At 46.0% G+C, this 23,352-nt stretch overlaps 1 protein-coding gene across 1 annotated transcript in view; it reads left to right on the top strand.

The window, feature by feature from the left end:
* The first annotated feature begins 1,126 nt into the window (after positions 1-1,126).
* The window catches only part of LOC147423514 (peptide methionine sulfoxide reductase A3-like), a 71,184-nt gene continuing 48,958 nt past the window's right edge, over positions 1,127-23,352 (top strand). Inside the window, exon 1 of the mRNA XM_086501345.1 lies at positions 1,127-1,795. Coding sequence (XP_086357471.1) covers positions 1,142-1,795 — 654 coding nt within the window. The 5' untranslated portion in view covers positions 1,127-1,141. The remainder of the gene's footprint in view (positions 1,796-23,352) is intronic.

Raw genomic sequence — 23,352 nt, 5'->3', positions numbered from 1 at the left:
CTTTGTCCCCTCCTCCACCTCTTGCTTGTGCACCCCCTTTGTTTGGTTTTCTTTTTGGCTTGCTAAAGGCCTTGTGCACTATGGGTGAAGGTCGTTCAATTTTCTTTGCTTGACAAGAGTCCCCAAGGAGCTTAAAAGTTTGTGAATAAAAAAAAATCATGGTCTTTTAAATGCTATTTTCTAAAGTTGCATCAACCTTTTTGGTTAAAAAAGTGTATTCATAGGAGTTTGATTCAATAATACAAAATGTAAAGTATTGATAAAGAGTCATTTGATTTAAAGACTTCATGCATACTTATTTCACTAGTTTGTTTTATTGTTTTTTATGTTTATTAAATTTATTTTTTCTTATAAAAAACACCAAAATATTTTTTTGATTTAATTTTCTATTTTGTTGTTTTTATTTTACTTTCTTCTCATTTTATTTTGCTTCAAAATGTTGATGTGCAAGTGTGCACCTTTCACATTATTTAAGTGGGGCTTTTTGTAATATACAAACCATTTGTGATTATATATATATATATAATAGATAATACAATTTTATATTTAAAGACAATAAAAATTCCCTGTGATTGTAGGCACATATTTAAACTTACTCTCTCTCATCTCCCCTTAACTTACCAGGTCTTCATGCCTCTTCACCTTGTTTTGAAATCGTTGGCGCATAAGGTAAGGGGGCCAAAAGAGTGACACCCCCAATCCTAACAACACAAAGGCCTGATAATAACACAACCACACATGGATTTCACGCAAGGCATTGTGTTGCCATGGTCTACGTGGATGTTCTTTGGCCGAAGTGATTAAGGTTCAATCCCGTTCTTCTTCTGGTACCGTCACATTACATTACCTTTTTTGCTGCTTTTCAATTCAAGCATCGACACACGATCGCGAACTGTTATGAGACTTTGTAGGTTGCTTATTTTGCGAGGGCGAAGAGCACTACATTGGCGAACTCGCAAGCTTTGTTCATGATGAGAAAAGCGATGCCCTTGCAGTATGCTGCCATAACACTGGCCCTACTTCAGTTGTTCATTTACACTGCCATAACACTATCCACTTCTCCCTCGAGTACAAATTACATATTTTAGCAATTTTATGGTCACTGCTGTGCCACGTGGCCAATGAAGGTGCATAGAAGTCCATGGTCACTGCAGATTCTGTTTTTAGTTTTCTTGTTGCGTGCAGCAGTGCCAGGCCACCCTTCAAAATGACGGTTGTCGTCATTTCTAGCAGCTCAAGCTGTCTTCAGCAGGCCACCTTAGCGCAGGTGGCCTCTTCAATAGTGACATCTCTTTCACATTTCAAACGTCTGCAGGATCCACTACTACCTCGTCTTCGTTATCGTCTTCGTTACCGCCAGAGCCTAATCTCCAGCAATCCTAACCCTAGCTTCAACCAGGGTCTGCGAATGATGGGGTCGTGGCTAGAGAAACTCGGGCTTGGTGGACGGAGTAAAGCTGGTGGCATGGTGGATGCCCAAGCAGACACGGCAGGCTTGAGTATAGCACAAGGGCCAGACGATGATGTGCCCGTGCCTGGTCAGCAGTTTGCTCAATTTGGGGCTGGCTGTTTTTGGGGTGTCGAACTTATCTTTCAAAGAGTACCTGGTGTAACAAGGACAGAAGTTGGCTATACACAAGGTCATCTTCATAATCCCTCTTACAATGATGTCTGCGCTGGTGTCTCGGGCCATTCTGAAGTTGTTCGCGTTCAATTTGATCCAAAACAATGCTCCTATGATGATCTGCTTTCTTGCTTCTGGGCTCGCCATGACCCGACTACCCTAAACCGGCAGGTATCTATTTACATGGCTGAAGCGTCTGTTTTTTTCCTCTTCATTGCTTGTCCCCTTTGTTCAAAATCACTGTTTTTATCGCTAAGATGCTGAAGGATTTTTGTGTCAAAGATTTTGTTGTTATGTGCAGTTGTGAGACGATGCTTTTAGGGTAAGTGAGTTTGCCTTGTAGACACATCTCCATTTTAAGACATGCTGTTTTGTGGGGTAAAGTTCAATCCAACTTGTTTTTATTCTACTAGAGTTATGGCATCTCTCTGGATATGTCCAGTCGGTCCTGGTTTCTCGTAGGGATAGGTGACAACGAGCGAGGGCTGTTTTGCGGCTGTGCCTGGTCAGAGTGGTTTTCCCTTGTCGGGATTTTCTAGCCATGTTTAGCTTGCAGTTTTTGCTTGGTTCCATTGCCATATGGGTTTTTGCAGGCTCGGGATATTTTATCCCAGCCTTTCCTATTTTTTCTCCTTGAGCCCTATGGGCATCTGGTGTCCCTCAGTTTTCAGGTTGTGGGATGCCAAGGAGTGGGTCGGGCAGCCAGGAGGAGACCCTATATAGGGAGTAGGGGAGGGTACCTCTCTTATAGATAGCAAATGAGCCCAGAGGGGGTCCCCTCGGATGCAGATCAGGTTTTTGCTTGCAAGCAGTGCAAGACTTTTTCCTAGCCTTTTTCCTTAGCATTTCTGGCCCAGCGGTTTTGTTGTGGAGACCCTCTTACAGCGTAGTTCTCTCCTCAAGGCAGCCTTACATAGGCTTTGTGATCATGCAGTGGCAGAGTTTCTCGTTCGAGATCCAGATCATGCCAGGAGGAGATGCACCAGATCTATGCTCTCATAGCATGTTAGAGCTGGTACCCATGTGGAGACTGTCAGTGGTCTCATGTGTAGGAGTAGATGGCAGTAGCAGTTGTAGATGTGTGTATCTTGGTGTCACAAAGTGATGAGGTGGCATGGTCTAAAGGACAGAGACTGGACACTGAAGGGGCCAACCCTAGTGAAGGAAGTAGCAGAAGAAGTTGTGCAACTTACGACAATTTACCGAGTGGCCTAGGTCCTAAACCCATTTAAAAAGGTTGTTTCAACTTACTGTACCCCGGCCGACGGGCCTAAAACTTGAAAAATAATTCAGGACGTCCAAAATTGCGTGTGAATTGGTGACTTGGTAGGTTGTATTGACTTTCGCGATTTGCAGCCAAATCTCGTTGACATGCTGACGTGGCGCACCGTACGAATAGCCCAAGAGGGCGCTAGCTTTTGGTCTCTAGATGCTTTTAGACTATTGCTTTTCATGTACTGCTTTTGGCCAAGGGCCTATATAAGAATTGCGAGGGCAATCTTCCGGAGATTAGCTTGGAAGCACTGCAGAGAGAGCGGACCCTCTGCCATTGTACTTGTTGAAGCATAATAATCTAGAAATATTGAGAAGGGATGCTAGTCTTTGGGGCCAGTACTTCTGGGCTGAAACTCCGCCGTGCCGTGCCGTGTCGTCTCTCTTTCAGTTTTGTTCAGTTCTTTCAGTTCCTCTCGTGTGTTGCATTAGATTATTGGCTTGGAGTGTCCAAGTCTATTTCAATGGTTTCAAAGCTTAGATGATTCTTCTTCTATGAAGGATCCAATCCCTTTATTTGTAGCACACTTGAATTCAGTCGACAAATCCCGCAAGGAGGAAATTGTTGCACCTGACCACTTGTGTATAGGAGAAAACAACGGAGATTTGAATGGACATCGACCACCTTCCGACGACTCGGGAGAGGAGTATGATCCGTCTCCACCCACAAAATATGAAAGAATGAAGATGCAACGGCAATAGCAGATCGACACTTGTGTTTGGCAGGTGCTTTAGTACTCCAAGGATCCCTAGTACTTTTGCGGGCGGAACTCCGCTGTGCCGTGTGATCTCTTTTAGTTTGTTCTTTCAATTTCTCTCGTGTGTGTTGCATTAGATCATTGGCTTGGACATTCCAAGCCCTCACAATACGCGAAATTTTAGGCGAAACATCCACTTGATGAGATGTAGTCTTGGATGGCGTGCCACCATCTGTTCGCCTCTCAAGTTGACTATCCTGTCTACTTGGGTCGAAAATCTACCTTTCAGGCCGCTAGTACGCCAAATAAACGTGTTTGATTTGAGGGTGTTTCCAATTCATCCTTGTCCTCCTCTAACAGTTTGGAGAGTTCTTCCACCGACTCTAGCGATGAGGATAGAAAGAACAGGAAGAGTAGAAAGACTTAGAGACATAAGAAAGGCAAAGAAGATCAGATTTCTCAAAAGATCTTGGAAGCACTTTGACAGTTCCGATGAGGACTCCATCATCGAAGAGCTCGGATTGCAAAGAGGATGTAAGGTGCAGCGGAATGAATGTTTGAACTTTGCTCAAGATGAGTGCTCCGAACTGTGCTCAAGGTTCCTTTTTGTTCTTATGGAAGGGAGAGCCTTCCGTTCTTAATGAGAGAGTGCTATGATCACAACAAAGTGAATGGACACTGTGCGTGCAAGTGTATGAGATTGGGAGATAGAGAGAGAAGAGAAATACGACACCAGAGACGTTGTAAAACCCTCCTCCGAAGGCCCCACTCTCGTCGGCGAGAGTAGTCTACTATTGATTGCACAAACTGGTACAATGATGATGCATGTGACTGATGCAAGTCTAGGCTATGTCGGTGATGACGACGGGGATGGTGAAACCGACCTAAGGGCTGAAATCTGCAAGTATGTATCTGCTGTCCAAAAACGCTCAAGGCTGAAATCTGCTGCTATTCAAAACGCTGAATTCGGGGCTGATTTTATGCTGCTGGAAAATGCTGATTTGGGCTGATAAAAACGCTGATTTCCTGCTGCGTTTTGGTGCTGAAAACGCTGACTTTCTGCTGCGGGTTGGTGCTGAAAACTCCAAGGGACAGTGTGTAATCGGCTTGTTTAATCCAAAAAGGGCGGTAGACCTTAGACTTGAACTTTATTTGCTTTCACCTATTTAATTTGTTGCTCACTTTACCTGTACTTTCAAGACACAACAAAGGGGAAAGGGATACAGGCTGCTAGATTGCACCTGTATGAGAAGACCGACACCAGACTGGCCCCTAAATTAGGCGCCCCTTTCGGTATTTCTTTATTCTTTAATAGAGGGAAGAAAAGCTATGGTTCCCTACAAGCTGCCCCACACAATCTTGGCTGAATTTCAATTGTTCTTGCCTGATTTCGGCAGCATAACTGTACTAGGACCCTTCACAATCAGTATTCCCACGCATTGGATGACTTTCCCGACGCATACGGACACTTTGCAAAACCTGGCCAGAATCTGCAGCACGCTGAATTCTCTGTTTTCTGCCCTGAAAATGCACCAGATCACCTGTACAGCGGTCCCCTTTCGTCCCGGAACCTCCTGGGGGTATTAGGGTCCGTTTAGGGCCAAAACCCTAAACCTGCAAAAATACACAGCAGGCTGTAATTCACTGTTTCGGGCTCCGTTTCGCGTGCCGGTCGCATCCATAGCAAGTCCTCGAGCCCCCGCACCTGTAGGGCTACTTGCCCTTTGAATCGGACGAGATTTCGCACGTGAAACCTCTCCGAATCACCTGTACCTGCGGGGGATTAGCGGCTAGCTAATCCAGTACCTTTGAAAGAGGCTCTTGCCTCGGCAATCGCGCATGAACCCACACAACTGTACATGGTCAATGTGATGAGCCCACTAGAGGGGCATAACCATAAAGAATAGGGGAGAGAGAGAGCAGTGAGAGGTGTGCAGGTCATGACATCCTGCACCTCACTGTACATAGAGGGTAAGCCAACACTCCATTGAAGCTCTCCTACCTGTGACAGCACTCAAAAACGAGCTCACAGCTGAAAATCACGTTTTTGCCTTCTCTTTAAGTAGTAAACTGGCCTCAGAGTGCCAAGTGTCACTCATTTGTGCATTTTTCCACTTTAGACCCTCGGGTCTAAAAATATCTCACCTGCAGCCTCTGTTGACTTGGCCACAGAGTAACAAAACAATCCCCATGTCAAACTGCACGTAATGACGTGAAGACATTTTGCCGTCCAAAAATAGCAGTCCCTAAAATTTAGGAGTTTTTGCCGTTACATTTTTCTAGGTCATCTGACCCTCTTTGTACATTGCAGCCACACCTTTGCCGTCCAAAAATAGCAGTCCCTAAAATTTAGGAGTTTTTGCCATTACATTTTTCTAGGTCATCTGACCCTCTTTGTACACTGCAGCCACACCCAAAACTGAAATGTAGCCTTTGTAGCAAAGGATTCCGCTTTGGCGGGCCAATGACCCCACTTTGGCTAACCATAGTCCTTGTCCAACCTTAGTGCTCTTTAGCCCTCAGGCCTGGACTCTCTCTGAACAGTTCTACACTGGCTATGCAATGCAGGGCAGTTAGATTTCCAGAGGGGTGTTTCCAAAAGGTAAAACAAACGAAATTCCCCAAAGAAAGAGAAAATAAACAAAAATGGAATTGCCACTGGCTGGTGACACAGTGGCTGATGATGGGCTCTGGAAACGCTAGATGCAAGAGGCTATGGCGATCTTGTGTCTGTTGAAACACGCCAAGGGGAAGTGGCTGCTGCAAGCGATGGTGAGGAAAAATGCTAGGATGTCTGCATGAGGGAAATCGCCCAAGGTAGTTTGGGAGTCTTGCTGAGAGAGAGGGGGAACCTGTCGCCGAAGGCTCGTATTCTCCTTGCTCATATGCCAAATAGTGCTAAGCTTGGTTTGCTTATATATTATCTTACCTACTTTGCCGTACCTACTTTCCAACAAAAGTTACTTAAATTAATAAGTGAAAAATGTCAAAAATAGGTAAAATAGGCTAAATGCGCTGGAAAATTCCCCTGAAGGATTCTGATGGGAATGCTTATGATCATGCTGTGTGCAACCAGAGGATATGCATCTACACTAAGTGCCTGGGCTTGCACGGTCTGCGAACAGACTCACAAAAGTGCCAGAACACTTCTAAATCTAGACTAACTGGACTGACTGAACCCTTGTCGTGGTAGCTTGTCCACGGACACATAGGGTTGGATGTGTCACGTGACATCCCCTCCTTTTGAAAGTGAGGTACTGGTACTGAACTGTATGGCGTCGAGGGAGATCGCCAATAGCCTCCGGAATCCTGGAAGGGACTCTTCGCCGGCCCACTCTGATGTGTGGGTCGTGCGGTACTTGAACTTCATAAAGGTCTGCAACGCTCGCTTCTTTGGGCCGCGCCAAAAGCGAGAGTCTTCTGTGGCTCCTTCGATACTTCAACTTCGTCGAGTGTCATGCTTCTTTCTTCTTCAAGAATCTCCTTGGCTGAAAATTCCTGAAACCATTTCCAACACCAAAACATGAACATACCTAGTCCATGTAAAGTGACTAGAAAAAATCTTGTCTTTCTCAAAGACTGTGCATGCAATGTAGATGAACAAAGAGACGGAGTGCCAAACCGTTCATCACACACACGCAAACAATGAGATCGAATCTTTCTCTTCTGATCTAAAGGAATCAACTGTGGCAATTCACAACGGAAATGTCCATGCTTGGTGCTGAAACCTCATGTGCTCTTTCTACAAATGTGTCATGCCATGGAAGAGACCTGAAATGTGACGTCCTTGAATGCATACTTTTCACCTTTTCATGAACAATCCGCATACATTCGTGCTCATTCATGAGTGAAACGTGCTCAACGTACACTATGTCATGTCTAGGAAAAGGGATCACATAAAAACGCTGACTAAAATACAGGAAACGATCACGAATGAAACACTTGAACAATGCATGCGTATCAATCATGCAAACACGTAATACTTACTGTAAGGGTTCTTTGGACCTATGCTCGAGAGCCAAGATCGGTTCTTCATGAGGGGGTTCTTTGGACCTCGACTCGAGAGCCAAGATCGATTCTGCGTGATTGATCGAATCTGCAACGAGGTTAGCTTCGCTAGAAAAAGCATCCACTAACACATTATCCTTGTGAACAATCACATCATCTTCATGCAACTCATCATGCTTGTGAGAAATCACATCTTGATCATGCAAATCATCATGCTTATCATTGTCATTCAAATCATCATCATGCAAATCATGTGTGTCATGCTTTGGAGAAGAAGAGACTGAGAGAGTCTCCTTCTTTTGAATCCGTTCAATGTTCGCTTGCACATTAGCAATGAGAGAGGGAGAATGAACAACTTCCTTTCCACGAATGACAATGGAAGAGTCACTTTTGGCATTGAGAGTGAAAGTGTTAGCCTCCCAATCAATGAGAGGGTTAAGCTCACGAAACCATCGAATGCCCAAAATCATATCACATCCTGAGAGAGGAGAGACAAAAAGTTTTCTACGGAAAGCAGCTTGTTGAATTGTAAACAACACACCAAGACACTCTTGTGTGATGAGAGAGTCCATATCGGCAACAAAGCTAGAGACCTCGCGAGGAGATTTCTGACTAACCTCTAGGCGGGCTCTCTCAACAAGAGAGGGACTGATCACATCATGCATACTACCTGGATCAAACAATATGACAAAACGCTGCCCCGTCATATGACCATAACATTTAATGAGAGAATCATCAATGGGAGGGTCATGAGAAACTTGGGGCACACTCGTGTTATCATTAATTGCATTGATAGAGGAAGTGGGTTCTGTGGATTCTTTAGATTCATTTGATTCAAGCTTAGGACATGTTCTTTTTATGTGACCCTTAATGTGACAATGAAAACAACGACATTCCTTAGAATAAGTGCTTTGCTCTTCCCACGTGATGTATCCGCCTAAAATTCCTTGTGCTACCTGTTCATCTTGAGTGAGCTTAGGTTTAGCAATTGTGTTAGCCTTTCCCTTGGGTTCATTGGAATAATTTTTTTCTGAGAGACTGTTGGAAGATTGGTTAGAAGAGTTACCGTTCTTACCATTCTTACCGTTCTGAGGGTTCTGAGAAGTCTGAGAGGTACTTGTGGAAGTCTTGTTCTCCTTAGGCTTTCCCTTGTTGTGCTTCATCTCCTATGCGAGAGCAATCGCTACCGCCTTGTTGAGATCGATTGGGTTGAAGACTTCTACATCAAACTTGATATAGTCGTCTAACCCAAAGAGGAAAGCCGCTTTGCGCTCATCATCCGATTTGCGTAATTGAGTGCCGAGTTGCAAAACACGGTTAGAAAAAGACATGACTGGCATACCATGTTGCTTGAGATTGCACCAATCTTCCTTCAATCGTGCTAGGTACTAAGGAGGCATAAACCGCGCCTTGAGCTTGTCTTGGAAATCAGCCCAACTGAAGGACATGGGCGTGAATTCGTCGGCTTCCTCTAGGTGCGCGGCTAGCTGTGCATCTTGCCATGCGTGGTACCAATTGGTGGCATCACCGGCAAGGTACATGGCTGCCGTCAAAACTTTGCTATTTCCTGTCTTCTTAGTTGTCGCAAAATAACCATTAAATTGATGCAACCAGGAATGAATAACCGTAGCATCCATCTTACCATTATACTTACTGAAAGCCAACTTCTTTGTGATTGGGTTGTTGGAATCCGCATCGTGGCTTGTGCCACTTGAGGAACTCCCACGATCTTTGGCTGGTTTGGACTTCGAAGCAAGTACTTGTCGAACCAATTCTTGAGTGCGGAGTTCTCTTTGAGCCTCACGCTCGGCTTCCAAGGCTGCTCGTCTTGCTTCAGATCCCTCTTGTCTTTGTGCTTTCCTTTCTTTTCGTCTATCGTGCTCGCGTTCCCAGGCAATGCGAGTCGCTTCTTATTGTAAGCCAATTCTTTCGTTGCGTTCTTCGCGCTCGCGTTCCAAGGCAATGCGATTCGCTTCTTGTTGTATTGCCGTTCTTTCGTTTAGTTCTTCGCGCTCGCAGTCCTTGGCTTCCTTTCGTTCTTCGCGCTCGCGGTCCTTGGCTTCCTGTCGTTCTGCTTTTCTTTCTAGTTGTGCCATCATCTCCATCATCGACTTGACCATCACCTCCATAGAGTTTGGTACAACTCGTGGCGTAGATGGGGAAGGGGAGGGTTGGGAAAGATTCCTGGTGGGGAAAGTGTCACGAGGACGTGGCAAATGCTAACCTTAGTTGTTGGTTTCTTTCCAATGATTTTTGTTTAATTTTTGAGACCCTCTTTTTGAAGTTGCAAATGGTTGGACATTGTATGACCAATGTGAATGGTAGTTTCACCCGTAGACGGAAAGTTGGTCAGCACTGGAATTCGTATAGTAAGAGGATGTTTAGGCTCAGTTCAAGATCATGTAGGTCCCCCGGTCGCACTTAGCAAGTTGGTGGATACTAGGAAGTGAACTCAACAAAGGCCTAAAGTCAAGGTGGGATCACCAACAGAAAGTATCCGACAGTTGGGCCACATTGCACATTTGGATGCGGTCCCAATGAGGATAGATGGTCAAAAGACCAGTGGGAGCCCAACGGAAGCATCTCCTAAAATTTAGGAAATTTCTATTTTGGGCCACGAAATGTGTTCGCGTGATTACCTTAGGTATGACAAGGGGAACATTTTATTACTCTACTGCAAAGTCAACTGATGCACTAGTTGAGAGATTTTTAAGCAGGAAGCCCAATGCGGGAAATTGCATGCATGAGTGCCAAGTGGCACTTTTTGGTCAATTTACCAAGTTTGGGAGAACAAAACTCGTAACTGACTTTTTGGAGCAGTTTTGGAGGCTGATAACTGTGATTTTCAACCATTTCTCTCCATTTTTGAGCTTCCCATGACTTTACCTAGGACCAAGGAGCTCATTTTCAGCATTGGAAGGCATCAGATGCGTGTTTACATGGCTGTTTTGTTGCGTTTTCAGCGATACACAGGTTTTGGCAGCCATGGAACTCTTCCCCTTTTACATCGATTTGTTCACAGATGCATTAAGGGTCAAGGGTAGAAGAGGGGGCGCTCGATTTATGCTGGGGGATACTTCATTGAGAACCTGTCACAGGTTAAGAGCTATGGAGTGCTTTATTTCCCTCCCATGTACAGTGTGGTGCTAGGAGTGATGCCCTGTACGCTACACATTGCTCTCTCTCTCTCTCTCTCTCTCTCTCTCTCTCTCCCCCCTACGTGCAGTTATGTGATGCCCCACAAGAGGGCTCTTCATTTGACTGATGTACAGCTGTGTGGGTTCATGCTTTTGTGCTGAGGCAAGAGCCTCCTTGAGCAGGAATAGGGGTAGCTAGGTGCTACTCCAAAGCTGGCACCGGTGAGGGTCATAACCTCACCGTACAGGTGCAAATTCAGCGCTGTGTATGCACAGAAAATTGACTGTTTTTCAGCCATACGGACGCCAGAATCATTGGGAATAGTGTCCCACTGGCAAAGGACAATTAGGGGACTGTTTGGGGCTGAAAATAGGCCAAAAACCAGTAAATACAGCGTGCTGAATTTACTGTTTTTGGGCAGGAACCAGAGGGTTTATGCCAGTGGAAGTGAGTTCCAGCAGGGGAATTTGTTTCGCGACTGTTACGTTGCCGAAATTTCGCCAAACAGGTCGTATCTAGTGGGATACAGGTAAAGGATTCCCAGGACTCTACTTTGTAATTTACCCTCTCAAAGTATAAAGAAATACTGAAAGGGGCGCCAATTTTGGGGCCTACAGGTTGTTGGCGTCTGCTCGGGGCATTCTAGCTTCCGAGCCGTGTGTGTTTTCAAGCGTTAATTCCCGTGCAGGTTTCCTTTGCAAAGTGCTCTGTGTATGTGTCTAAAGTAAAGAATTTCGGGTGAAAGCCAACGCCTACCGCCCCACCACGGGCCGGTTTCATGGTTCCATCGCCGAGATATCAATCACTTTTTCCTCAAAGAGTGAGCCTCGGTTGTTTTGGGTAAAGACACAGAGCGTAGGAACGCGGGATTACACTATGGCCGACAAAGGAAAGGGCATTATGGAAGAGGGTTCCTCTTCACAGGACAGACAGGAAATTCTGCATGTTCGCCCTGCCAAAAAGTGGCCAAATTAGGGCTGATTTTCTACTGCGTTTTAGGGTTTGCAAGTATGAACCAAGATGAGATAGGGAGAGATCTCACGGTGGTAGATTGGCCACTAGATCTCCTGCGAGAGTGATGTGGGTCTGCCAGGTGACACGTTGCTTGCCGATTCTTTGAGGCGATTGCTTGGATTCTTTGACGCATTGGTAAATCATCTTGAAATTTGAGCTTACTTGGTCGTGGGTGGTACGTGAAACCGGCCCGTAGGGCGGTAGGCGTTGGCTTTCACCCGAAATTCTTTACTTTAAACACACACACAGAGCACTTTGCAAAGAGAACCTGCGACGGGAATTAACACTTAATCACACACACGGCTCGGAAGCTAGAATGCTCCGAGCAGACGCCGACAACCTGTAGGCCCCAAAATTGGCGCCCCTTTCGGTATTTCTTTATTCTTTAGGAGGGTAAATTACAAGGTAAGGTCCTGGGAATCCTTCACGTGTATCCACCTAGATACCATTTGATTTGGCCAAATTTCGGCAGCATAACAGCCCCAAAACTTGCGCGAAACCAATTCCCCTGTTGGAACTCGCTTGCACTGTCGTATACCCTCTGATTCCTGTCCAAAAACAGTAAATTCAGCACGCTGTATTTACTGGTTTTTGCCCTGTTTTCAGCCCCAAACAGTCCCCTAACTGTCCTTTGCTAGTGGGGCACGATTCCCAATGATCCTGGCGTCCGTACGGCTGAAAAACAGTGAATTTACAGCGCATACACAGCGCTGATTTTGCATCTGTACGGTGAGGTTATGACCCTCACCAGTGCCTGCTTTGGAGCAGCAGTTAGCTACCCCTGTTCCTGCTCAAGGAGGCTCTTGCCTCAGCGCAAAAGCATGAACCCACACAACTGTACATCAGTCAAATGAGTAGCCCTCTTGTGGGGCATCACATAACTGCACGTAGGGGAGAGAGAGAGAGCAGTGTGTAGTGTGCAGGGCATCACTCCTAGCACCACACTGTACATGAGAGGGAAAGAAAGCACTCCATAGCTCTTAACCTGTGACCGGTTGCAAATGAAGCCTCTCCCAGCATAAAAATCAGCGCCCATTTTTCTGCAAGAGGAAAGTTCACCAAAAAGTGACACTTGGCGCATTTTCAAGCATTTTCCCGTTTCGGGTTCGCCGCTTAAAAATATCCCAACTGACGCGTCAGTTGACTTCGCGGCAGAGTTATAAAGTGTTCCCCTAGTCATACCGGAGGTAATGACGCGAACACATTTCATGGCCCAAAATAGCAGTTCCCTAAATTTTAGGAGATGCTTCCGTTGGGCTCCCACTGGTCTTCTGACCATCTATCCTCATTGGGACCGCATCCAAAAATGCAATGTGGCCCAATTGTCGGATACTTTTTGTTGGTAGTCCCACCTTGACTTTACGCCTTAATTGAGTTCACTTCCTAGTATCCACCAACTTGCTAAGTGCGACGGGGGGACCTATATGATCTTGCTCTGAGCCTAGACATCCTCTTACCATACGAATTCCAGTGCTGACCAACTTCCCGTCTGTGGGTGAAACTACCGTTCACATTGGCCATACAATGTCCGACCATTTGCAACTTCAAAAAGAGGGTCTGAAACAAATAAAATAAACCCCATTGGAAAGAAACCAACAACCAAGGTTAACAGTTGCCACATCTCTATGACATGGTTAATAACTGCCACGTCCTCGTGACATACCTCCCTCTTGAAATCGCAAACGTCCTCGATTGCATACCATAAATACACGCCACTGATGATCTTGTGCTATTAACACTCTTTTATCATCGCATGTATCCGCAAGAAAGGTCGTAACATACATAGATACAAATGACTTAATGAGGCCTTCATACTTTTGCCATTTCCATCTATGGCACTGAATTCATATGTACATTTGATGTACTAGCTCTATCATTACCCCTCCTTTGCACACGCTGGGTTGGGGCATAAGTAGGCTGTAACCCAAAGGCTTCAAGGTAAAGCTGCAATACATTTGGTGACTCTGACAGTTCATGCTCTTCCATCCACTTTGCATCCATAGGCGGATAGTTCTTGAACTTCACCAAATAGCGTCTTGCAACTTGTCCTTTAACTTTTCTGTCCTTATGTGCCAAAACTTGCTCAGGTACCAGGATCTCATCAAGTTCCTCAACTTCTGGCTGATCCTCAACTGGCATATCTTCTGGCACATCACCCACGAAGGGTCTTAGAAGACTCACGTGAAACGCATTATGAATCTTCCACGCATCAGGCAATTTCAGCCTGTAAGCCACATCGCTGATCTTGTCAAGCACTTGAAAAGGCCCATAGTAACGCATGCTGAGCTTAGGAAATAGCCGTTCCTTGCCCTTCATCTTCTTTAACCTTGCCTTTTCGAACCTTAAGAGAACCCAATCACGAGGTGATAGTAGTAATTCACGACGGTGACGATCAGCAGCCTTTTTTTGTTTTGCCTGAGTCTTCTCCAAGGCAACTTTAATCTTCTTATACATCTCATCCATGTTCTCAACATATCGATCTGCCTCAAAGATCTTGTCCTTTGTGTGCAAAATGGGAGGAACCTTTTTGCCGCCTTCAACAATTTCAAAAGGTGCTTTGCCAGTAGACGAATGCACCGTATTATTGTACGCATACTCAAGCATAGGCAAATACTGTTCCCACTTGCCCTTATTATCTGACACATAGCATTTCAGCAGATCTAAGACAGTAGAATTGGCCTCTTCTGATTGTCCATCAGTTTGTGGATGAAACGAAGACGAGAACTTGAGCGTAGTACCCATGTTCTCAAACAATCCTCTCCAGAACAAACTGGTCATGCGAGGATCACGATCACTGATAATCGATTGTGGCATACCATGGTACTTAAACACATTGTACATGAACAAGCGTGCCATCTGATCAGATTTTATCTTTTTCCTGACAGGGATAAAATGGGCCTGCTTGCTGAACCTGCAGATAATGGTCCATATACCATCATTCCCTGTTGGCGTCCTTGGAAGATCAAAGATAAAGTCCATAGCAATGCTTTCCCATGGCTTATCCGGAATCGGCAGTGGTTGTAACAACCCTGGTGCCTTTTGCCTGTCAAACTTGACCTTTTGGCAAACTATGCATGCTCGCACAAAGGCATCCACATCTCTCCTCAAGGTAGGCCAATAGAAGAACGTCTCTACCGCTTTAACTGTTGCATCAATGCCACGATGCCCTGCATACGGTGGGACATGACTCTCTTCCATGACCTTATGTCGCAGTGGCCTAGTGACACAAAGTCTGCCATGCATCATCATAAAACCATCTCTGAGAAGGTAGTGCTCGTGATGTTGCCCCTCTTGTAACTGTTCAAAGATCCTTGCAAAATCTTCATCAGCAGTATACTGTTCCTTCATGTCATCTAACTCATGATGATAAGGAATTGACACAGCTGAAATTTGTGGCTTTCTTGATAACGCATCAGCCACAACATTCTTCTTGCCTTCCACATGCATAATCTGGAAGTGGAACATGGAAAGAATGTTTGCCCATCGCATATGCTTTTCGGATAACTTTGACTGTGTCAAGAAGTATCGAAAGGTCTGATCTGTTTGGACAACAAAATCAGCACCTAAGAGGTAGTGCTTCCAGCTAGAAAGCGCATGAATCACGGCCAAGAGCTCTTTCTCATAGACTTGCATAGTCCTCTGTAGCCCTTGCAAAATTCGGCTTTCATAGGCTACTACCCGTCCATCTTGCATTAGCACTGCTCCGATGCTACTGCCACACGCGTCACACTGGACCACAAATGACTTCCTGAGATCTGGCAAAACAATAACTGGATCTGAAGTCAACTTTTCCTTTAAGAGACTAAAAGCTGAAATCTCTTTTTGGGTCCATCTGAAAGTGACCTCTTTCTTTTGCAATGCGTGAAGAGGCGATGCTATCTCTGCAAAATTTCTGATAAACCTTCTATAGTAGGAACACAATCCCAAGAAGCTTCTGACATCGTGCACAGTCTTCAAGTCTGGCCATGTCTTGATAGCTTCGACCTTTGCGGGATCCATTCTTACACCATCCTTTGAGACTATGTGGCCCAGAAAGTGGATCTCTTCGAGGAAGAATTCACTTTTCTTAGGATTGACAAGTAACCTGTGACTGCGCAGCTCTTCGAACACAATGGTCAAGTGACGCCTATGCTCCTCTTCATTCTTCGAATACACAATCATGTCATCGAAGAATGTTCCAACAAACTGTTGATGCGAGCGGAAAATCCGGTCCATCATTTTGTTGAACGTGGCAGGAGCATTTGTTAACCCAAACGGCATCACTAGAAACTCATAAAGACCAAATGTCGTTCTAAACGCAGTCTTGTGCACATCCTCTGGGCTTATACGAATCTGATGGTACCCACTCTTCAGGTCTATCCTGCTGAAAATTGCAGCACCCTCTAAACGATCGAGAATATCATCAATGCGAGGAATAGGGAACCTATTCTTGATGGTATTCTTATTCAACGCACGGTAATCAATACACATGCGCCATGAGCCATCCTTCTTCTGCACTAGGAGCACTGGGGAGCAAAAGGGTGAAGAACTAGGCTGAATCAGCCCCTTCTCTAATAACTCCTCAACCTGGCCCATAATCTCTTTCTGCTGCGCCGCACTAACCCTGTAGGGAGGTCTATTTGGTGGGCTACACCCTGGCACCAAATCTATCCGATGGTCCTCAGGTCTCTCTGGCGGCAATTGCGACGGTAATGAATCAGAAAAACAGTCACTAAACTTTTGCAAAAATGCTGACCTTTCTTTATCTAACACAGATAAATTTGACTGATCACTATCTGAGACATCACGTGCAAAAATCAAGTACGCAGAAAGATGATTCTTTATTACAGAAGTGATAGCAGAAGCAGATACAATAGGGACTGACTCTCCTTTAAGCTTTACATCCAAGATGTGAGTTTTGCCCCTATGCTGTACAGTGATCTTTTTGTTGTAGGCATCCAAGACTCCATGCACTCGGAACATCCACGGGATCCCCAACAAGGCGTCACAACCTTCCAGCGGCATGATGTAAAACTCTTCAGTGTCCACATACGACTGAATATGCAGACGCAGTTTTCCAATGATGGGAGTAACACACTCTGAGTGGCCAGGACATGCCAACCCTGCCTCTGCTGTGTACCCCATCTCTTCAGCTTTGATGCCGAGCTTCATAGCTAACTCTGGTGAGATAAAGTTGGCTTTGGCACCTGGATCAAAGAAGATGAGTGCCGTCTGATCTCTAACTTTACCCCATGCCCTGCATAACTCACTGGCATCTGTGCTAGGCCTGTCACCCACCATGTCTGGCACTAAACCTGTCGTGGGTTTTGGCTTCTTGCCTTTCTGGTCTTCATTATCCTCTGAGTCAGCTGGCCTTTTCCTTTGTGGACAATTTATAGAAATATGACCAGGCTGCTCGCATATAAAGCATTTGTTCTCAGCCATTAGGACCTTCTTTTCCTCGAGCGACTTGCGCACAAAAGGCTTCCTTTTCTGTTTCTTTGCCTGCGCTCCAGAAGTCCCAGCTGAATCCTTGTCTTTGGTGGCCTGTTCTGACCCCTGTGACGCATCAGGAGCCGTTTTCACAAAGGGCTTCTTCGCTGAATTTTTCTTTTGCTGCCCTCCTTTATCACTGCTCGGAAATCCACTGTCCTCTCCTTTCAACAGGGCAAGACCAGTGTTCGCAACTTCCATAAGCTGAGTAAGGGTAGCCACTCTGTTCTTTGTACAGTAATCGCGAAGCCCTTTAGGCAGCCCACAACAATACTTCTCTATCTGCTCTGTCAGTGGCACAAATCTGTAGGAGGTCATTGAGAGTAATGCTTTACAAAACCTCCTATTATATTCCAGCAAGCTCTTGCACGAAGCTGCCGTAAGCTGGTGCCAATCTGTTAGGACATCGGCTTCAAATTCATTTGATAGCCAAGCAGATGCAAACATTTGCTTGAAGTAAACCCAAGTGGCGGGTGCCTGTCCTTGCATTAACAATGTCATCCACCATGTAAGCGCATTGTCCTTTAAGAAAGTGGCAGCTTTTCTGACCTTCGAGGCCTCTGTAAAATTCCCTCCCGCATAAGCTGTATCAAACTGCTGAAGGAAAGTGAGTGCCTTTGTCTTATCCTCGAAACCACTGAAGGTACTGAACTTTACTGCTGCACCACCTTCTTTGTAAGCCTTCGGCTTCTCTAGTGCCCCCAAGTTGTCATACGGGATGGTCTGCAACATGGGCACTGTACTAGGCATGATCGGCACGTGTTGGCCATTCACATTTTGCGTAAGAGGTGCAATATCTGGCTGCTGTCCAGAAAAACCAGCCATGCCAAAATGACCCTGTGGCACCCCAAACTGGCCCTGATTGCCGTGGAAACCTTGCTGCATGCCGATAGTACCATACATGGGGTTTGGCATGATGCCTTGCATACCCCCGAACACTGTTCCTGGCATGTACGGCTGACTTCCAGACGCATAACCAGCCATACTTTGGAACACTGATCCACCCCCGAAATACCCATGATGTACCATGGGTGGTGGAAAAACTGAGTGCATAGGTTGGTATCCAGCTCCCTGCCCATTCAAGACAACATGCTGGCTCTGAAAGGTGGCGGGCTGAACTGGCATAACCTGTGGAATAGGCGTTCTAGCCACCTGTTCAAGCACGGGAGGAACCTGCTTTGGAGCCCCCGACTCCGCAACATGCGAGTGTTCCCTTTCCTCCTTCGCCTCATGAAGTACCTAGGCTTGAGCTTCAACAAGCTCTGTACGCGGCGTAGGTTGCCTATTTTGCTGTTGCACTGGTGGCGCTTGGAAGAATTCCATAAACCTCGGATTCTGCACCAGCTGCGAAAAGACATTCACCGCGGCAACTAACTGAGTCTTAAACGCATCATCCTCAAGTTGCCCTGTCATAAAGCCCTGTACTACTGGAGGGACATTCACGTTGACAGGAGGTACAGACTGACGTGGCCGTGAGCTCTCGCCAATCTCAAAAACCATAGGAATCTCCTGCCTGTCCTTTGGAGAGGAACCCTCTTCCATAATTCCCTTCCCCTTGTCGGCCATAGTGTAATCCCCGTGTTCTTGCACTGTGTGTCTTTACCTTGAACAATCCAGGCTCACTCTTTGAGGAAAAAGTGATTGATATCCCGGCAATGGAACCATGAAACCGGCCCGTAGGGCGGTAGGCGTTGGCTTTCACCCGAAATTCTTTACTTTAAACACACACACAGAGCACTTTGCAAAGAGAACCTGCGACGGGAATTAACACTTAATCACACACACGGCTCGGAAGCTAGAATGCTCCGAGCAGACGCCGACAACCTGTAGGCCCCAAAATTGGCGCCCCTTTCGGTATTTCTTTATTCTTTAGGAGGGTAAATTACAAGGTAAGGTCCTGGGAATCCTTCACGTGTATCCACCTAGATACCATTTGATTTGGCCAAATTTCGGCAGCATAACAGCCCCAAAACTTGCGCGAAACCAATTCCCCTGCTGGAACTCGCTTGCACTGTCGTATACCCTCTGATTCCTGTCGAAAAACAGTAAATTCAGCACGCTGTATTTACTGGTTTTTGCCCTGTTTTCAGCCCCAAACAGTCCCCTAACTGTCCTTTGCCAGTGGGGCACGATTCCCAATGATCCTGGCGTCCGTACGGCTGAAAAACAGTGAATTTACAGCGCATACACAGCGCTGATTTTGCACCTGTACGGTGAGGTTATGACCCTCACCAGTGCCTGCTTTGGAGCAGCAGTTAGCTACCCCTGTTCCTGCTCAAGGAGGCTCTTGCCTCAGCACAAAAGCATGAACCCACACAACTGTACATCAGTCAAATGAGTAGCCCTCTTGTGGGGCATCACATAACTGCACGTAGGGGAGAGAGAGAGAGCAGTGTGTAGTGTGCAGGGCATCACTCCTAGCACCACACTGTACATGAGAGGGAAAGAAAGCACTCCATAGCTCTTAACCTGTGACCGGTTGCAAATGAAGCCTCTCCCAGCATAAAAATCAGCGCCCATTTTTCTGCAAGAGGAAAGTTCACCAAAAAGTGACACTTGGCGCATTTTCAAGCATTTTCCCGTTTCGGGTTCGCCGCTTAAAAATATCCCAACTGACGCGTCAGTTGACTTCGCGGCAGAGTTATAAAGTGTTCCCCTAGTCATACCGGAGGTAGTGACGCGAACACATTTCATGGCCCAAAATAGCAGTTCCCTAAATTTTAGGAGATGCTTCCGTTGGGCTCCCACTGGTCTTCTGACCATCTATCCTCATTGGGACCGCATCCAAAAATGCAATGTGGCCCAATTGTCGGATACTTTTTGTTGGTAGTCCCACCTTGACTTTACGCCTTAATTGAGTTCACTTCCTAGTATCCACCAATTTGCAAAGTGCTCTGTGTGTGTGTTTAAAGTAAAGAATTTCGGGTGAAAGCCAACGCCTACCGCCCTACGGGCCGGTTTCAGTACGTCACAGTATCGTGAAACTATGCTCGTTTGCAGAGGCAAGAGCCTTTTGCACACGTAAAAGTAAGGGACAGGTTGCAAGATGCTATGTGGTGAATTTCAAGAACTATCCACCTATGGATGCAAAGTGGATGGAAGAGCATGAACTGTGAGAGTCACCAAATGTATTGCAGCTTTACCTTGAGGCCTTTGGGTTACAGCCTATGTATGCCCCAACCCAACGTATGCAGAGGGGTAATGATAGAGCTAGCACATCAAATGTACTCATGGATTCAGTGCAACAACAGTGTACAGTTTGACAAAAGTATGAAGGTCTCGTTAAGTCATTTGTACATATGTTTTGACAGTCTTTCTTGCGGATACGTGCGATGATAAAAGGGTGCTTACCACACAAGATCATCTATGGCATGTATTTATGGTATGCAATCGAGGACGTTTGCGATTTCAAGAGGGGGGTATGTCACGAGGACGTGGCAAATGCTAACCTTAGTTGTTGGTTTCTTTCCAATGATTTTTGTTTAATTTTTGAGACCCTCTTTTTGAAGTTGCAAATGGTCGGACATTGTATGACCAATGTGAACGGTAGTTTCACCCGCAGATGAAAAGTTGGTCGGCACTGGAATTCGTATAGTAAGAGGATGTCTAGGCTCAGTTCAAGATCATGTAGGTCCCCCCGTCGCACTTAGCAAATTCGGGGATACTAGGAAGTGAACTCAACAAAGGCATAAAGTCAAGGTGAGATCACCAACAGAAAATATGCGACAGTTGGGCCACATTGCACTTTTGGATGCGGTCCCAATGAGGATAGATGGTCAAAAGACCAGTGGGAGCCCAACGGAAGCATCTCCTAAAATTTAGGAAATTTCTATTTTGGGCCACGAAATGTGTTCGCGTGATTATCTTCGGTATGACAAGGGGAACATTTTATTACTCTGCTGCAAAGTCAACTGATGCACCAGTTGAGGGATTTTTAAGCAGGAAGCCCAATGCGGGAAATTGCATGCATGAGTGCCAAGTGGCACTTTTTGGTCAATTTACCAAGTTTGGGAGAACAGAACTCGTAACTAACTTTTTGGAGCAGTTTTGGAGGTTGATAACTGTGATTTTCAGCCATTTCTCTCCATTTTTGAGCTTCCCATGACTTTACCTAGGACCAAGGAGCTCATTTTCAGCATTGGAAGGCATCAAATACGTGTTTACAGGGCTGTTTTGTTGCGTTTTTAGTGATACACAGTTTTTGGCAGCCATGGAACTCTTCCCCTTTTGCATCGATTTGTTCACAGATGCATTAAGGGTCAAGGGCAGAAGAGGGGGCGCTCGATTTATGCTGGGGGATGCTTCATTGAGAACCTGTCACAGGTTAAGAGCTATGGAGTGCTTTCTTTCCCTCCCATGTACAGTGTGGTGCTAGGAGTGATGCCCTGCACGCTACACACTGCTCTCTCTCTCTCTCTCTCCCCTACGTGCAGTTATGTGATGCCCCACAAGAGAGCTCTTCATTTGACTGATGTACAGTTGTGTGGGTCATGCTTTTGTGCTGAGGCAAGAGCCTCCTTGAGCAGGAACGAGGGTAGCTAGGTGCTGCTCCAAAGCAGGCACTGGTGAGGGTCATAACCTCACCGTACAGGTGCAAAATCAGCGCTGTGTATGCGCTGTAAATTCACTGTTTTTCAGCCGTACGGACGCCAGGATCATTGGGAATCGTGCCCCACTGGCAAAGGACAGTTAGGGGACTGTTTGGGGCTGAAAACAGGGAAAAAACCAGTAAATACAGCGTGCTGAATTTACTGTTTTTGGGCAGGAATCAGAGGGTTTATGCTAGTGGAAGTGTGTTCCACCAGGGGAATTGGTTTCGCGCAAGTTTTGGGACTGTTACGTTGCCGAAATTTGGCCAAACAAGTCGTATCTAGTGGGATACAGATAAAGGATTCCCAGGACTCTACTTTGTAATTTACCCTCTCAAAGTATAAAGAAATACTGAAAGGGGTGCCAATTTTGGGGCCTACAGGTTGTCGGCGTCTGCTCGGGGCATTCTAGCTTCCGAGCCGTGTGTGTTTTCAAGCGTTAATTCCCGGCACAGGTTTCCTTTGCAAAGTGCTTTGTGTGTGTGTCTAAAGTAAAGAATTTCGGGTGAAAGCCAACGCCTACCGCCCCGGCACGGGCCGGTTTCAGAAAGCTCTTCTTCACCACTCCCATGCTCATCACTTGTATGCGAAGTATCCATTCCGCTTCGGGTGAGGACCATGCACTATGATCTTTGGTTCTTAATTTCACGAGGAACTTGGGTTCTTGAGGGTCTTGAGGTTTTCTTTCGCTTGTAATCTTTGTTTGAGAAGGATCTTCTCTTCACCTGAGTTCTGCTCTTTTCCACGGGCGCACCCCTTGGCGGCCTTGCGCTCACACCAACGTTGATTTTTCCCACCTGACGTCGATTGGCCGGCCGCTAAGTGCACGGTCCGCTCTCAATGAGTGAAAAGAGGCACAAAGGGAGGCTGGACAAGCCCTTCTTTCCTGGGATTCCTGTCACTCTTCAAAAACACGATTACGAATCGACACGCCCAAGCGAACTTAGGTTCGTGCGACCACAACAAGCAAAAAAAAAATCTTGTGATTCTTGTGGTTCTTTCCTTAAGTGATACCAAACACTGCCAAAGCTCTGATACCAATGTAAGGTGCAGCGGAATGAATGTTTGAACTTTGCTCAAGATGAGTGCTCCGAATTGTGCTCAAGGTTCCTTTTTGTTCTTATGGAAGGGAGAGCCTTCCGTTCTTAATGAGAGAGTGCTATGATCACAACAAAGTGAATGGACACTGTGCGTGCAAGTGTATGAGACTGAGAGATAGAGAGAGAAGAGAAATACGACACCGGAGACGTTGTAAAACCCTCCTCCGAAGGCCCCACTCTCGTCGGCGAGAGTGGTCTACTATTGATTGCACAAACTGGTACAATGATGATGCATGTGACTGATGCAAATCTAGGCTATGTCGGTGATGACGACGGGGATGGCGAAACCGACCTAAGGGCTGAAATCTGCAAGTATGTATCTGCTGTCCAAAAACGCTCAAGGCTGAAATCTGCTGCGATTCAAAACGCTGAATTCGGGGCTGATTTTATTCTGCTGAAAAAACGCTGATTTGGGCTGATGAAAACGCTGATTTCCT

Source organism: Adiantum capillus-veneris, chromosome 26 (genome assembly GCF_014529385.1).
Source record: "Adiantum capillus-veneris isolate H3 chromosome 26, ASM1452938v2, whole genome shotgun sequence".
Classification (NCBI taxonomy): domain Eukaryota; kingdom Viridiplantae; phylum Streptophyta; class Polypodiopsida; order Polypodiales; family Pteridaceae; genus Adiantum; species Adiantum capillus-veneris.
This window is presented reverse-complemented; position numbering and strand designations above follow the sequence as displayed.